This window comes from Lepeophtheirus salmonis, chromosome 5 (genome assembly GCF_016086655.4).
Source record: "Lepeophtheirus salmonis chromosome 5, UVic_Lsal_1.4, whole genome shotgun sequence".
NCBI lineage: Eukaryota > Metazoa > Arthropoda > Copepoda > Siphonostomatoida > Caligidae > Lepeophtheirus > Lepeophtheirus salmonis.
Genome location: NC_052135.2, coordinates 69,101,220 through 69,118,554, shown reverse-complemented (window position 1 = coordinate 69,118,554; position 17,335 = coordinate 69,101,220). Strand labels below are relative to the sequence as shown.

The window sequence follows — 17,335 nt, the reverse complement described above, 5'->3', positions numbered from 1 at the left end:
AAAAACGATTGAGCGTGTCCTCTTTTTTCTTTCATGTTCATTAATTAATAGGTAGTGTGGGTGTTAACATCACTCTCTAATAGAAAAAATATCGTCTATCTTTCACATTGTCCTCCTTTAAATGCATAATAAAATTAATATGTCCATTTTTAAATATAATTATGATATTTTCCCTCCACTATTTATATTTTAAATGAAGAAGGCTCTCTTCTCTAGAGCAGTAATTCATCCCCCTTCCCCCGCCCAATTATATAATAGGCAGCTGATATTAACAATGCTCATAATTCAGTAATACCATATGTCTCGCTCCCGCCTTCTTCTTACGCTCTTACAAAAAACCCATCTCTAATAATAACATAAATGATAAAAAATGTATATTTCCTTTTTTTTTTAAATCATATTTTGTGCCAAATATATATCAAATTTTCATTGAAGGTAAAATCTCCATGTAAATTATGCTCACTCATTCATAAATCTTCGATCAAAAAATGGCTATGGATGGGACTTTTGTAGTGTACTGGAAGAATAAAAAAAGCATCCTTAACAATGACCATAGTCAAAAAATAAGCATTGTGCACTTGGACAATTTTAATTCTACCAGAATTCAAAATGATAATTGTTTGCACCCTCTTTCCTAAGATTATCTTATATTCATGGCCTTGACAACTCTTATAATTAGGAGTGTCCTTCCTAGGATATTGATCTGGCTACGGGACTGACAAGAGGCATGTCAAAACCTAATTCAAGTTTAACTATAATTAATCTACTTTACAATGTTTAACAACAAGATCTCCAATATATTATCGTTAATCAGGTAAGTGATTCAGAAGCAGTATTAAATATGTACAACAAAATTGCCCTCCAACAAAATATAATTGCGGAAGCACATCCAGTATGGATAATGTCAAATATGATAAGTCAAAAATAATTATAATTTGAGGATGATGTATAATTATTACTTCTGAAAAATGCAAAACTGTGAGAAGAAGTTGCACAAAGAATGAAACCTACAACGATGCGACACTAATCCCCCTCCCCCCCCACCCACCTCCAAGGATGATTAGAGTAAGAAAAAATGGGATGTCAGTTAGAAAGTTTGGAGTAATTGTGGCTCTTAAAAAAAGCAAATTTGGAAGAATGCTTGAAAAAAAATTAAATATACTTTTTTATATATAAATTACTCTTTAGAAATAGTACAAAATATTACTTTCTAAAAAACCAAGTTCACATTAAACTAATTCTTATTAACATTGATATTAACAAAATAATCGGTACAATATCGATTTACTTTCGATATTATTTTTGACATCCCTGCATGGATATTATATATAGTTGACTTTTTTTTTGTTCCTTTAATTGTTTAGTTGGAGTCGTACTTGACTTTAAGGCAGCTTGATATTTTACGCACATACTAAGGCAAAAATATAGCCTACTCTAAATAATATTTAGGTGGGTTGTACACTATGCAAGGACAAAATATGTGTCAATTTCGAATATCCGTGTTGTAATAAATAATAACGTAAGAGAAAGTTAGTGAGTGCTGCCATCTCATGGAAAAGTTGGCAAACAATTTTTATTCAAGTGATTATAGTTTTTATACTAAATGATGAGCGCATAGCTAGGCTAGAAGAATTGGAGGTAATGTTAGGTGTAAATTGTCTTCCTTCCCTCTTTGATGACATTAATGTAAATAACCAGATATCCTTAGTTTTTTTCTAGGTTATCATTCACGAGTCCATTCGGAGTAGTCAATAACGAGTGTACGAGAGCCTTTCTCATTAGTAAAAATAAAAATAAAACTTTCTTCTCTACCATTGCAAGAACACTGTATAAGAAGGAGAAAGAGTAAATTCGACCCTAAGTAAACCAACTTTGCAGTGTAGTTGTTTATATTCCATACAATAATATACCACATAAACCAATGTAATTGATTCAGAAGTTAAGTTTGGAGGTTTGGGCAAATGAACTGGGTAGATCCAATAAGTGAAGATAAATGTAAATTAGTCGTGGTGAATTTACACACTGTGAATTGCTTATATTTATAAAGAACTTTGGCTTAAAACATCAAATGAAAGTCACATGATTACATAAATAGTCATCAGAGGGAGTAAAATAGTCAATAGAACAAAAGTGGAATAGTCTTATCCGTAATTATTTATAAACCATACTTATAATTGTACCTTCTTCCAAATTAACTATTACAATACAATCTAAAAATAACTCTTACTTAATTATTTCTAGAATTAACTATAAGAATGGCTCAGCCCCCGCCCCGAAAAGGTGCTTTTTCCAAGCTATGCCAAAATTTAAATAAAGAGCAACACTCCAAACTTCAAATAAAGATACAACAAGAGGGAGACCTTTTGGAAGATATCAGAACATTCGTCAAACAAAAAGCATCAATAGAAAAACACTATGCAGACGGCATGCTTAAACTCAGCACAACTTATTCCAATAGACGTATTGCCTCTTTGGTAGACATCAATGATGAAATGAGTTCATCATCGAATAATAAGGTAACTTTAATAATTATACAACATTATTTGTCATCATTTCGAAGATAAATCAAGAACAATAATGACTGTGCAAAAGTTATTGTATTCGATAATATTTGTATTCTTTCATTTTTTAGCTAGAAGAAAAGAATGTGTACACAGTTTGGAAACATTTACTTGATGAAAATGAGAAAATTGCAAAAGCAAGACTAGCTGCCGTGCAAGTTCTTCAGGAAGAGGTAGAAAAAGATGCCAAAGTTCTACGAAATTCCAAACAAAGCCATGCCAAAAAATCCTTAGAGCGTCTGGGAATTGTTCAAAAAGAAGTACAACAAACTGTTGCAGAGGTAGATCGAACAAAGAAGGCGTACTATGATGACGAATCATCTGCTCATGATGTTCGCGATAAGGCTAAAGATGCTGAAGAACGATCCAAAGGTAGGAAAAAGGACGTTATGAGCCTATTTCATTCAAAATCAACTTTAAGAAAGCATGCTGGAAAGCTATCTATTAAACAAGAGGAATGTGATATTCGTTCTACTGGAACTCGAAATGATTATATCCTAAGTCTTGCCTCTGCTAATGCTCATCAAGATTTTTATTTTAAGCAGGATCTTCAGGTAAGCAAAAAAGTTTTAAAAATAGGTTGACCATGTTATTTTGATTTCAAAAAATGAGAACATTTAGCTAGAAGGGGATTTTTTTAAATTCTCATTTTGGATTTCGTTAATAAATACAATTCATTTTCCATTGAAGTTGATTTTGAACCAGCACCATGCGTCCTTAATAAAGCCGGACATTTCACAAATTTATTAAAAAGTCCCCAGATAGAATGTAAAAAGAGATCATCATATCCGGGGAAGATGCTATCTAATGAGATATATCTCTATTGAGGCTTTTGCAAATGTCGTTGCTGAAAAAACAGTGGATCCCCTTGGATTTATTATGCACATTAAATAAATTAAAATGGATCTTAGTAACCATGTATGTTGATTATAATACCAATATTTATTTCAGGAATCCATACGAAACTCAGAGCTTAATTTTTATGAAAAAATATCCACTTATCTTAACACTGTCGCTCGGGCTGAAGTATTAACAACGACTGCTGTACTTAGTTCTTTTTCTAATATACGTGATCAAGCTGAATGTATTACTCGCGACTACAATTATAACTGTTATATGCAGGCCTATCCATGTTTAAGAGAACACACAAAGTAATGATTGTGAATATTAAAAAAAATAAAAAAACATGTATCTTTTCTTTGTATATTCGTTTTAGTTATGAATTCGAGGCTTGTGATGGTGATTCAACGACAATCATTACTCCATCTGAGCATGATGGTGGATACAGCTTAAATTATGAGGCCCGCCAAAATGCTTCAAAATTAAATCAAGCTTCTAAAACCATCAAAGCATACAATAAACGCATAAAAGCGTGCCATCATCACAAAACAAAGGGCCTGAAACAGGAACCTAATGATACTGGAGGCCCAGATCTTAATACGAAGATTATTGAATTACAAATTGCCATAAGAAATGCGGAAATGGAGAAAGCAAAAGCTGAATCTCGATTAGCAAAATTAAGAGAAGGAGGAATATCAGTTGACGAATACATCGATGCTTCCGTATATGCTCCAACTCCTCAGGAAAGTGAATATGAGAAACCCCAACAGGTGAAACAAGCAACGGAGGTGGAAGATAATAACCAAAAACAAATTTCACAAACAAATGAAAATGAAGATTGGCCAACCTCTGATACGAATGAACAAAAAACAATGGTAAATTTGATAAAAACTTATTGAAATTTTGATTTGTACAATCACGTAAGGAAATATGAGAGTGAACAACTTTAAAACTTATCGATTTGATTTAAGGCATTTTTTTTTAAATTGATGAACAATGTATAATTTATACTCTTAGCTAATTCGTCTTAATTTTAGGATAATGATAGCCTTCATAAATATGAAGAAAGTAATGAGATAGGAGCCGACACAGGTGTTGCTGAAACTACCGTCGATAAATCTCAAGGAGCCAATGAAGATTGGGCAAATTGGGAAGCAAATCCACAGCAACAATATGATTATAGTCAAAGCTGGGCTGATTTTGATAAAAGCCAGGAATCATCCACGCCACAGCAACTTCAAGAAGAGGAGAAGGTGTATGACACCTCACCAGTACCCGAACCCAACACTACCCCCACCTATCAGAACAATGAGCACATGGGTACAGCAGTAGTACTCTATGACTTTGGAGGACAAGCTGCAGATGAACTTACTGTAAGAGAGCAAGAAATTATACAAATTCTATATAGTGAAAGCGATGAAGAAGGTTGGGTCATGGCTCAGAACTCTCAAGGGCAAAAGGGATATGTTCCACAGAATTACTTAGAAATTAACGATGCACCAACTGAGAATGGCGTTAGACAAGAAGAAAAACAAGACGCAGTACCCGTTAAACATGAATTTATTGACCCAAATCCCTTACAACAAGTACCAGATGCTCCTACGAATGAGTCTTACGAATATTCACAGAAGGAAACTCCTGTATCCATCTTCTCAACAAATGATACTCAGCCTTATAATAAAGTATCAGACATGCCTGATCAATCTGAAGATGAATCCTCCGAAGACACAACATCCTCTGATGGTCCTCCGTCTGAATTACCTCCCCTCCACCACTGCCTCAATCTAGCCCTAATAAGAAAGCCTCAAGGCCATCCTCAATGGCAATTTCCGTGAGTGGCGTAGTTGAATACTGCAAGGCTCTATATGACTATGAAGCTACTGGAAGTGATGAAATAACATTTATCGAAGGACAAATAATTAGAATTTTAAATAAAGATCCAAATGGTATTAATGATGGTTGGTGGTTGGGAGAGCCTTATGATGGCAATGGAAAGAGTGGTCTTTTCCCTTCTATTGTCGTGGAGGAATGTTTAGAAAATGGAGAAAGTGCAGAGGAATCCGCAGAATCTGATTCTTCGGTTGGTTCACCCGATAGTAGTATGGCTCCTCCATGTTTTACGCCTCCGGGTATGGAATCCAATAAAAAAATGGTTCCTAGCCAACCAAGTATTGAGGTGCAAGAAATAAATAATGAAAAAGATGTAAATGTGGAAAGGAAAGAAGATCCTGTAAATCAACAAGCTCCGCTTATGCCACCTATCATGGTAACAAATCCTACACCAATCGATCCTATTCAGTCAGAAAGTTGTTGCAAGGAAGAACAAAAGAAACCAACAGTTTCTTTTAGTGTTGAAACCCCCGATTTTGAAATGAACATTTCCGAGGAAGCACATAATATTTACAATAAAACTGAGCCGGCTACTAATCCTCCGCCAATACCAACCATAGCTATTGTTGAGCCGCCAGTTCCGCCTCCACTTCCTTCGCCTGACACCTCACTAAAATCAATGGAAATCATTGTTACTGCTCCAACACCTGCTCGAGTTCAGTCCCCTGATCATTCACATAATAATCAGAACAAGAGAAATATAATCGAAGAATTGAAGCAGCATCCTGCTTTCAAAGAAAGAAAGGAGTCCGCTGACAAAAATAGCCAACTGGAATCCGTTGAAGATGATAAAAAGCCAGAATCTGTTGAAGATGAAAGCAATTTGGAATCTGCTGAAAATAATAGCAAGTCGGAATCCCACAAAGTATCTCAAGAAAGGAAAATCGAAGAAATACAAAAGAAAATTGAGCCAGCTGTACAAGAAATGGAGCAAAAGGCACTTTGCGTTGCCAAAGAAGCTAAGAAAAATGCAATTCCTATCATAACAACAAATTCTCCAGACTCTTCATCTGACGATGACTCTGAAATAATAGAAACAACAAAAGCGAATAAGGACTCTTCATCTTCGGAGAGTGAATCTGGACCAGATCAGATAAGTTCATCCGAAGGAGAAGAGGAAGACAAAAAGCCTAAACAATCTGAATCTGTTATTAATCCTCTACCTCCCGATGAACTTGAAATGAGACAATTAAAAAAATTAGATAAATTAAAGGAATCCACAGCTTAATTAGAGATAATTATCATTCCATACACTCATATATTATATACATTGCTCATGCTTGCTAAATATTTTGTAATCATGAGTTGAGTTTGTTTTTAAAATGTACATGCAATAAGTAAACATTGTACCTTACGTGTAAGCATAAAATCCAACTTCAACATCTTGAACTTACATGAAAACATAACATAATAAACTAACATCAGCCCCCCCCCCCACCCAAATTATGTTATGTCTACAAGAATACAAAATCCCAAGGTATATAATTTTACGTTTCGTCATTTAAAATATATATATAGCCTCATATTTATAATATCATATATTAAATTTATTTATTGTTAATCTCTGAAATATTATTTAAGTAAATGTTGATTTATTTGTTAATTAATTGTGAATAAGATAAAAATCGACATTTTGTTAATATATATTAAATAAATTTACATATTTTATATGTGTATTTAAATATAATATATACATACATATATGTACTGATATTTATAATAGCCCTAAATAATATAATTATTCTTATTCATTTCTAACCAGTCATTGATTGTATTAAATATCTCCTATTTATTTTAAACAAATACTATAAAAATACATATATAGGAACATACAACATATTATACAAGAATCTATTTAATGAAGCAAAAATTAGCTCATATCTAGTATGAATAGCTCTTAGCTAGCTGTATAAATAAAGGCATTAACTTTAAAAAAAACAAAAACGTGAAAATAATATTATAATAGTTTGGAGAAAAAGTAATTTCGTATTTTTCGCTTTATTAGATTTGTTACAATGATCCCATTGAAGCCAAGTATGTCTGTTCTGTTCGATAACTTGTTCCCAACAAGAATTCAAATTCATAATGCACTTTTCGTAGAAGTCCTTGTCCCTATTCGCAATAAACTATGACAAACAATTTTAGCAGGCCTCTATTGATGTCAAATTTGTAGCAAGCGCGTTGGCCATAAACAGGAACAGGTGGTAGTCACTTGTTGCCATGTCTGGATTGTAGGGTTGATGCATAAGAAATTCCATCAGAGCTCACGGAGCTTCTGACACGTCATCAAAGATGGCTGGTCACTTCAGTTCTATCGCCAGCTTCAAACGGTCGAGTTGTTCACAGTAAAGGGCATAATTGAGCAGAAAAATAACTCAAACCACTATTGTGCAACACGGACCCAAGGGGTATTGGCCCCGTATACATCGCAAATTTACTTGGTCGCCTTCCATGCGTTTTTCCCTTTCAGCTATTCAAAATGTAAAATATGGCGAATTTCTCTCTTGAATACCTCCATACTGGACGCAGGATAATTCACGACTAAACTGGCCAAACGCAAAAGTGTTTATAATATACACTTACACATTTACAACACCTTATTCCCAATAATGAACAAGATTAAAATATATTTCGTTCTTTTAAGGGCAGGAAATACGAAATTACTTTTGCCCCAGTATTTTTTATATGAAAATGAAATGTTTAAAATGTACATTGATATTGTATGAAAAATGAGACTTGATCATTCCATTTGGTCACATATTTAAAAGTTTTTAATCACATCATTTTATAATATCCTACAGAGCCTCATTCCCTACCAGTTATTTATTATAAATATAATCTAGCTATCTCTCAAAGTGCCCCAGTTGAGAACCACTGCATTGTATTAACTAATAAAACATTCAAACCACAAGCTTGCAAAGAGATCCTGCGCCAAGTAAGCAAAAGTGACAAAACGACACGTGGGTCAGATCCCATTATATATTATTAATTATTTAATTATCTTCCATTTCTACTAATAAACTATTTCATGAACCCTTTGAATGTGTTGCAAATGTTGCACTTAAAGCATATGAATCTATACCAGCAATATTAACATAAATCCCCCAATTGTTCTAAATTATATTAAAGTATATTTCATAATTTTGCGAAGAGAGATAAACTACCTATAATGAATAATAGGTAGTATCCTAAAAATAGTTTTTGGTATCGACGTGAGTCACTCATAGGCTCATATCGTATTTCCCCCACCCAAAAAAACAAATGACGTCATTTATTCCAAAATACTCTCTCTTTATATATTGTATTAAAAAATAGTCGCCGATTTCACATATCTTAGCAATGTGCAACCTACACACTGCTTGAATGCAAATTAATTGATAGCCTGCTGGCATACTGAGTGCGGATCGACTAGCTTAATAATAATAATATGAGTCAACAAGTAGAAAACGACGTATTTACTTATTTATTCAATTGAACTTACTGGCTAGATGTCTCTAGTGTTGCTTTTAGCTGCTGCTGAAAGCGCACGCCGAGAGAGAGGACATTCTGCGGCCTGTGCTGAATTAAAACTTCTTGCTACTAGCTGGAGTCAGAGGGAAAATAATAATTTACAACTTACATACTTTACTTTTATAAAAACTAAAAGGATGAATTAATAAGTGAAGTGAATTTATTTAATAGAGAATTTAATAATAAATAATAGTATCGTTATTATCATTGACTTATTACTCAAAAGATCCATCTTCAGGGTTATTTTCCAATTTTGTAAGTAATAATGATGGATGATGCAGATGAATGGATCTGATTGGATATTGTTATAAAAGTGTGAAGAAGGTTTAGCAAGATTGGAAAAAGGGAAAAGGCAGGATGAGTCCAACACCCACTTACTATATTCTGAAATCCTTTCGGACTGAGGCACGCGAGGGTACTCTTCATAAGGCCATTGGAGAGCTTAGGCACTCACATCTGGGGAATAGGATTACAACCCTTGACTTGGACGATAACGTGAGTCGGGAGGTACTGTTCAATGATCTCATTATCCTTACGAATGAGGTCTTTTGTTGGAAGCTTCTACCCATCCATCCCTCACGTCGCCTCAACTTTCTACAAAGAAAAGACATGATGGATTTAATGGATCTTCAGGTCGGAGACAAAGTATTGTACGAGGGGCACTTGGCAACGATTCTATCCATTGGATGTCATGGACCTTCTAACAGAGGATATTACTATCGAATCAAATGCAACGCTAATTATCTAGTACATCATATAAATCAATGCACAGCAATCCTTTATTAGTAATTCATTTCCATTTTCAGCGTGCATTTTCATCCGATGAGGCGATTGTTGAGATTGATAAATTATGTATTCCCTACTTACAAAGGAGCGAACTCATACAACAAAGAGCTCTATGTCGTAATATTATGACAACCACCACCACCAATAAAAATAATCATCCTGTCTTTTATGAAAATGGTAGTAGTTCGTATATGAAAAATAATATAGAGGAAAGGAATGGCTCGAAAGCCTTAATGAATCCGTCTCCTTTACAATCCTACCATAATTATTCCAATTCCGTACATTTCCATCCATTAGGCAAGTTTTAAAATGTATTAAGGTGTATGTAGTACACTTTCATTGAATGACATTCCGTCTGTTACAATCAATCAATCAATTACTACACATAATTCATTTCATGAATATGGACGATATGAATGGATATATTTACTATTTATCTTCAAAACATGATCCATTTCTCATATAACTATGAAAAGAAAGCTTTCTTCAGTACTTATTTTAATATAAGATTATAACTGGAGATAAATGAAAAGACCATACCATGAATAAAAAATATAATCATGTATAGTAGTTTCTCAAAGTATTCGCAAAGTCAAGTGCTTACTTTTTGTTGTTGTTTTCATACAAAATTGCTTATGAATCAGAGTGTTAATTCAACAACTTTAATCTAAGAAGGTCGTATTTATCTGGACATTGTTGTCACTAGGGATTAAATCCTGCGATATTTACTCTTTCATATCTCACAATGGCTCCTTCTGTTTTGAAACGAATTATTCTTCCATTTTGTTTGATTGATGAAGAAGATGACGAATCGCCCTCGTTGGAAGATAAATGTAACTTTTGAAGTCATTATATCACAATTATTTTGTATTCAATGAGAGTGTTCTATTAGGGCTCTAAGTTGTGCAGATTTTAATATATCTAATTTCATGAATTTTAAATTTTTTTTTTGTTGTTGTTCAAACTAATTTATTCTCGTCATCCTACAAATTTAGGCTTACCAAAGGAGACTGTTGTGAACCAGAATTTATATCGACCTCAGGCTGAAGGATCCCAAATTCATCGAACCAATCGATATAATAGTACTTTGATGAGCAAATCTGAGATAGTAAGCCAGCTTTGTTTTAAATTTTAATTAATTATATTTGCCTATTATATTCCATGTATTTACTTGGATATATCAAGGGGGTAAATAATGTTTGATCAATTAGTTATTTAAATTTCAAATGGATTTTGTAATGAATGCATGAATATACAAAAGTAAAGGAAGGGTAACTCCAACACTCTTTAAATTTAGATTTCATACTAAGTAAGTAGGGGCGAAATAAACAGTTGGTGTTTGATGCTTTCATTTTTTTTCCTTTAGCTCACAGTGTTAAAATAGCATTTTCTTGCCTTAGTTGATCTCTATATACAACGTACACAGTGTTTTTTTTTGTCAATTTAATATCCTCATTTGCTTCAAATTAAGATGGAGTTCAATTGGACACATGATACAGAACTCCCCTCTCCACCACTCATTAATTTTGAATCAGACATTACTACTGACATTCCATCATCCACCAGACCTTTAACTTTAGTAGAATATGAACAGAGTTTAAATAATGATAAGGGGCTTGAAGTAGATGATGTGCCTCAATCGTTTTTATATGATTGGCAGATACCCCTTCCTTATGAGGATTTTAAGGATTTAGATTATCGTAATTATATGTGGATCAAGGTAAAATTACGCTCAGATATGTATTTGTTGTTTCTCTATTAAATCAACCACATTGCAACATAAATGGAGTCTCTTTCGACTTTCATGTAGTTGTAGGTCATATCAGAAGGATTTGCGGTTGATCAATCAAAACACACGCTCACACGCACACGTATCAGGAAGACCGCTCTTCTAGAGTGTGATTCCAATGGCTTCTTTTCTTTATTTTAACACGCATCTATCCATTTGACTTATGTTGAAATGGCAAATAGTTTTTTAAGTATTCGGTTTGAGATATATACTCAAGTGAATCCGAACGTTCCTTTTTACTAACATAAGTATATCTGGAGTAAATCATAACCTTGTTTTAACTTCTTACATTTAATTCCTATTGAGAATAAAGATGTGAACATTTTTATACATTTTTCACCTTGGATCCCTGCCAATTTTATAAAAAAATGTGTTTGCAAAATATGTATGTTAAAATAAATAAAAGATCTTGTACGCAAGTACTTTTGCTGCTACTTTAAACTAATTGATTTTCTTCTTATTTTTCAAATTCAAGGATGGTCAACTCTCTTGTATCAGTGGTTGCGATAGATTGAATCAAAGACAACAATTACAAAATACACCAAACCATCGCCGAGCGTTATTATCTTATGAAACGTATCCACAACCATGTCATCAACACTTATCCACACCTAAATCCAACTTGCATGAAGACCCTATGTACTCAACTGTGATCAAACAGGACAATCGGAAATGCACGACTAGGTTTGCACCAAACATGTCTGCACCGACAGAACTCTCCTATTCTACTGCATTAAACTTTGATGACGACTCATCCTCAACCATGAGGGACTTTCAAACTGTTCATTCAAGTCATTCTAATTCTTCATTTAACAATAATGACACAGAAAATTGCAAATTTAACAGTGACAGAACAAGTGTGAATACTTCATATTCCTCGAGTGAGAAAGGTAATCGGGGAGTTTTTTATACGTCATAACCCTATTCGTTATTTTTTTTTAAAAGAGCTGCAGTCTCAAGTTATTTTTAAAGCATTTGGACAATTTATATCTAAATTACACTAGTATATGCCTATAATGTATATTTCAGCAATGACGAGTATTTATTTTCCTACTGTCCTTGGATAATGTCCATCTTACGAGACTAAAAAACACTTAGAATTAAAGGCCAAACTAGATTATTTTTTAATAAATTTTAATTCTTTCTAATAGCTCGTTCTCTTGAGAGTGAATCCGAAAAAGCAAGTGTCTTAAATTCAATCAAAACTCAAAATTGCGAATTTGATACCATTAATTTTAAGCCCAATCATAAAAAATTGGAAATTGGGTCGTTGGTCGAGGTTCATGTTCAAGCGAAACCACTGTATGGAGTACTTAAATGGATTGGCCGTATAGCTCCAAGTAATTTGGAATATGGAGGAATTGAGTTGGAAGAAAAGTTTAGTGGGGCCGGTAACGGAAGCATTAATGGGAAAAAAATATTTTCTTGTCCTGATGATTGTGGAATTTTTGTATCTTTCTCCAAGATTTTAAAAGATAAAAGGTTTATTGACTCTGAAAAAGTATTAAATGAAGAATTGTCCAATATGAACATCTATGATTATGACAGTAATGCGGATGAATCATTTTCCAGTGGTGACTTTGGACATTTGGACTGTCCTTCTGTATCTGGAATGATTCATCCAATGGGACTAAAGGAGTTTTATTCAATAATTGGACGAAATAGAGGCATTCAAGGCTTTAATAACTCATGCTATTTAGATTCTACTATATTTGCCATGTTTTCATTTACGAGGTATTTATTTTTCGTTTTATATATTATAACTAGTTTATATTCATCTCTTAATTATACAATATCTTTTATCAATAGTGCTTTTGATTTTTTGTTGAATCGGCCTCCAAATAGTGAAGATATTAGAGAATATACTGAGTTACAAAGAGTATTAAAAGAAGACATCGTCAATCCTCTCCGAAAAAACTTCTTTGTTCGTGCTGACAAAGTTATGAAACTAAGAAAATTTTTAGACTCTTTATCTAATGTTCAAGGACTTACTTCGGAAGAGAAAGGTTAAAAGTTTTTCAGTGTCATTCATGACTATTTCTTATTTATTTTTCACTATTGTAAGATAATTAATTAGTGGATTATAAGTTTTTTGTCAGTTTATCAAACATATTCTAAAAAGTGTTCACTTGCATACTCGTGAATAAAGGTGGAATTTTTTATTCATGAGAATCTATTTTACTTCTAGATCCAGAGGAACTCCTGAACTCTTTACTTTGTCAGACACTTAAAGCAGATCCTTTTCTCCATCTATCTTCTGGTCAAACCTCTCATTACTATCAACTATTCGTAGAGCGAGACGAATTCCGTACAAATTATCCAACAGTTCAAGAACTCTTTGAGCAATCATTTTTTACATCAGATGTTAAATTAAAAAGAGTACCTTCTGTTTTAATTCTTCAAATGCCTCGGTTTGGGAGGCAATTCAAAGTCTACGATAAGATTAGACCAACTCAAGCACTGGATGTTACTGATATAATAGAATGTGGTAATTAATGTCAAGTAATTAATAAATGTGTTGCTAACATTTTCATTTTGAAGCTCATCGACAATGTACTATTTGTGGTTGCATGGCTGCACTTGAGTGCCGTTCTTGCTTTAGACAGCATGGAAACGGTTTAGATTCAACGGCTTTTTGTAGAAATTGCCATAAAAGAACGCATAGTCACAAGAATCGTGATCATGTAGCGAGAAATTTGAAATTACCGGAATCTATGACCACAAATAATACCTGTAATAGGCTTTTTATGAAATTATTCGCTGTTCTTTGCATAGAAACCTCTCATTACGTTACCTTTGCTAAATGTGGAGATGGAAAATTGGCTCAATGGTGCTTGTTTGATTCAATGGCGGATAGAAAAGGTTTAGTTTATTTTACTCATACATTTAAAACCTTCGTATATGTATATATATTTCAGGCGAAGCAAATGGATATAATATACCTGAAGTATCTCGCGCATCTAATTTAGGGGACTATTTAAGAAATTCGGAGAAATCAGATGAATCGGAAAATGAAAAATCTTTGTCACCGCATGTGAAACGTCTTTTATGTGATGGATATATGTATTTTTATCAGTCCATGATATTGTAATGATATAACTATAATTTTACCAAAAGCATGTTCTCGTTTAAAGTCAATAGCTCTTATATTCTTATTCATTTTCGTAAGGATTTTGAAGAAGAAAAGAAAAAAATCCACACAAATAGAACATTAAAGAAAGAGATAAATACCACTCAATGTACTCTTTATAATCACTTTTGAATCTCAGCTAGTCAAATAAGTTTTTTATTTTTTATTTTGGTTGTTAGATCAATTTTGCTTTTGTTTGTTTATCCGTTAAATGATAATATAATTAATCACACTTATCTCTTATGATAATGTGTGACTTTAGTATAACTATCCCCCCCCCACCCCCCACTATTAATTGTAAGATCCGAAAAAGTAGAAATTGGATAATAATTAACGTATCTGTTTCTTTATGTTAGTAAGTTAATATTCTTTAATTTTTGTAAATAAGTATCTTTCGGTGCTATGGTGATTGTTTTGTTGTTGGAAGTTTAAAAAAAGGAAAAAAAAATATTGTTATTTAGTGGAGCTTATTTTGCCTAGCAGTTAACTTTTTATTTAAGAAATCACATATATATATTATACAGAGGTTATATTTATGCTATGAAAATGTACGATAGTGTATTTTTATTGTAGCTTAAGAAACATATGTGTATTACATGATATATATATATTATAAATAATATAGTGTTCTAGTTTGAATTCATTTTAAAAATCTTTTTAATCACATTCTTTATTGGTACATAATTGCTTTCAATGTAATTAAGGATCTAAATCCTCGTCATGGTAAATCAAACATGAAAGGAACGACTTCGATAGATGAAGATGACTAGGACTGGTCGTGAGACATATGGTACGATTGATAAAAGTTTATTTAAAAAAAACAGCTGCCTATGATGTAATGGCTTTGGTGGATCACGTGATTCTGGTATATACATATATGAGAATCTTCTATATTATAAATAAGACTACAAAAGTTAATATAAAAAGTAGTTGAAACTATTCAAATTCAGGAATACCTGATTTACTTAGTGGAAATTAAGAAAAAACTTCCAAGTTTCTATATTTTAGATCTATTAACAAAAATTTATAAAAGTCGATAATATGATATGTCATACAAAGAGTAATCAAAAACTTATAATTATCACTTCACCCGTAGCAGTAGATTACTAGATAATTTCTAAATTAGAGTATTATAAAGTGTATTTGTGATATTTAGTTAAAGAAGGAAGGTTAAAATAAGAAATAAACGATTAACTATAACAAAAAATATTAATAAGAATTTGTCAATATGAATGAATCTAAAACTAAAGAACAAAAAAAACAACAACTCCCGAACAAGTTGGAAAGTAGGAACACAAATTCAAGCATAATTTATACACTTTATTTCTTTTAATTTATTATGGAACATATATATCCTTTATCTTAGATAAACTCAAAAAGCTAAATAAATTCCGAATTCAATAACGGCCTCTTTGTGGTCCTATCAATCTTTTTTGCTTGTAGTCCAGGACTGCCGTTTGCCCTCTTTTTTGTCTAAGATCCCTTTGCAGACCAGTATTGAGCTGTCCCAACTTCCGATTTAACTTCAGGAATTTCTATCAATTTCTCCACCTCTGGAGATACCCAACAAATTCTTGTATGAAGGTTTTAAAGATGGAGTTTTTTTTAGCGAAGAAAAAAAAAGAAGAGAAAATAAGACAGATAATTATAATATAATTGTGCGAACCACAGTTCACCTTGAATGGTTTTTCTTCTCTAAACCTTATAATCTGCTTTAAAAAAGTTTGCAAAGATATAAGGTTATGCCATATGTAAAGTTGATAATATTGTAGAGAAAAACGCGTGCAAGGAGAAGGGGGGGGGGAAATACATATGGTATCATTGTTTAAAATACTTATGTGATTATCATCTGCCTGCTTTATTATTATTTTTGAGGGTATAACGAAAGTATTTATTAGCAAAATGTTTAATGAAGATATACCACGTATAATTGACTTCGACGTTTTTTATCCGTTACAGTAGATTTGAAAACGTCACACTCCATGAAATTGTAATTTATTATGAACCTTATTCTCAGAATAATAGCTAATGAAACGACAAAGTAAAGTATTTCAAAATATATTTGAAGTTCCAAGTTTAAAAAAGAAGGTTTTAATTAAATATAATAACAAATATACCATCATACATTTATGTTAAATATACAAAATTAAACAATTGGAATCATATAACTAATAACAATAAATTATATATACAGAATTTTGAAATAATAGATTAATCCAAATAATATTTTCTTGTTCTTACATCGGAATCCAGTTAAATATGTCATAACTTTAGGTTGCAAAACACAAGCGAGACGTGGAGTTTAATCAAAAAGATAATCACCCCTCTTCTTCATGCGGAAGTTGCTATATACAATTGTGCACAGGATAGATATATCTCTACCGATGAGATCTAACTAATTATTAATAATAAAGTAAATGTCAAAATCATAAAATTAGACAATAAATATACTAATCAAAAAATGTTAGAAATAAATCCATCTTAAAGATTTAGAGCAAAAGCCAACTATGTAGTAATGTCCGGCGATATTACTCCTTATTAAGAGCATCAAAAAAAATATTTTCCCCGTTATTTATGCTTATATAACAACATACTAATATCATGAAGGATTTACACAATTGCTAATTATAATGATACACCCAATGTAACTACCCCCGTTGTTGTGACCATTTAAGTAGTTGTTTTTGCCTTTTATGAGTTTTCTGAACACCATTTCTTGGAGCCTATCAACCATAGCTAAGCCTTAAGTGATAAAGAAAAGTAATATTTATTGACAATGTAATATTGGAAAACCTAATTATCATACCCAAGTCTTTAAATGAAGAAACT

At 32.4% G+C, this 17,335-nt stretch overlaps 2 protein-coding genes across 2 annotated transcripts; both read left to right on the top strand.

Annotated features, from left to right (window-relative positions):
• Positions 1-1,708: 1,708 nt before the first annotated feature.
• On the top strand, positions 1,709-6,667 carry nwk (nervous wreck). Its single transcript, XM_040712741.2, is given in 7 exon segments — positions 1,709-2,147; positions 2,242-2,516; positions 2,633-3,115; positions 3,513-3,712; positions 3,778-4,276; positions 4,439-5,233; positions 5,236-6,667. Coding segments are annotated over 6 exon segments (3,522 nt in total). The 5' UTR covers positions 1,709-2,147; positions 2,242-2,255; the 3' UTR covers positions 6,520-6,667.
• Positions 6,668-8,605: 1,938 nt separating this feature from the next.
• Positions 8,606-15,158, top strand: CYLD (ubiquitin carboxyl-terminal hydrolase CYLD). Its single transcript, XM_040712579.2, has 9 exons — positions 8,606-9,548; positions 9,608-9,884; positions 10,583-10,695; positions 11,852-12,266; positions 12,528-13,110; positions 13,186-13,382; positions 13,565-13,864; positions 13,918-14,238; positions 14,295-15,158. The coding sequence occupies exons 1-9, from the start codon at positions 9,159-9,161 to the stop codon at positions 14,465-14,467; spliced, it is 2,769 nt and encodes a 922-aa protein (XP_040568513.1). The 5' UTR covers positions 8,606-9,158; the 3' UTR covers positions 14,468-15,158.
• Positions 15,159-17,335: the final 2,177 nt, after the last annotated feature.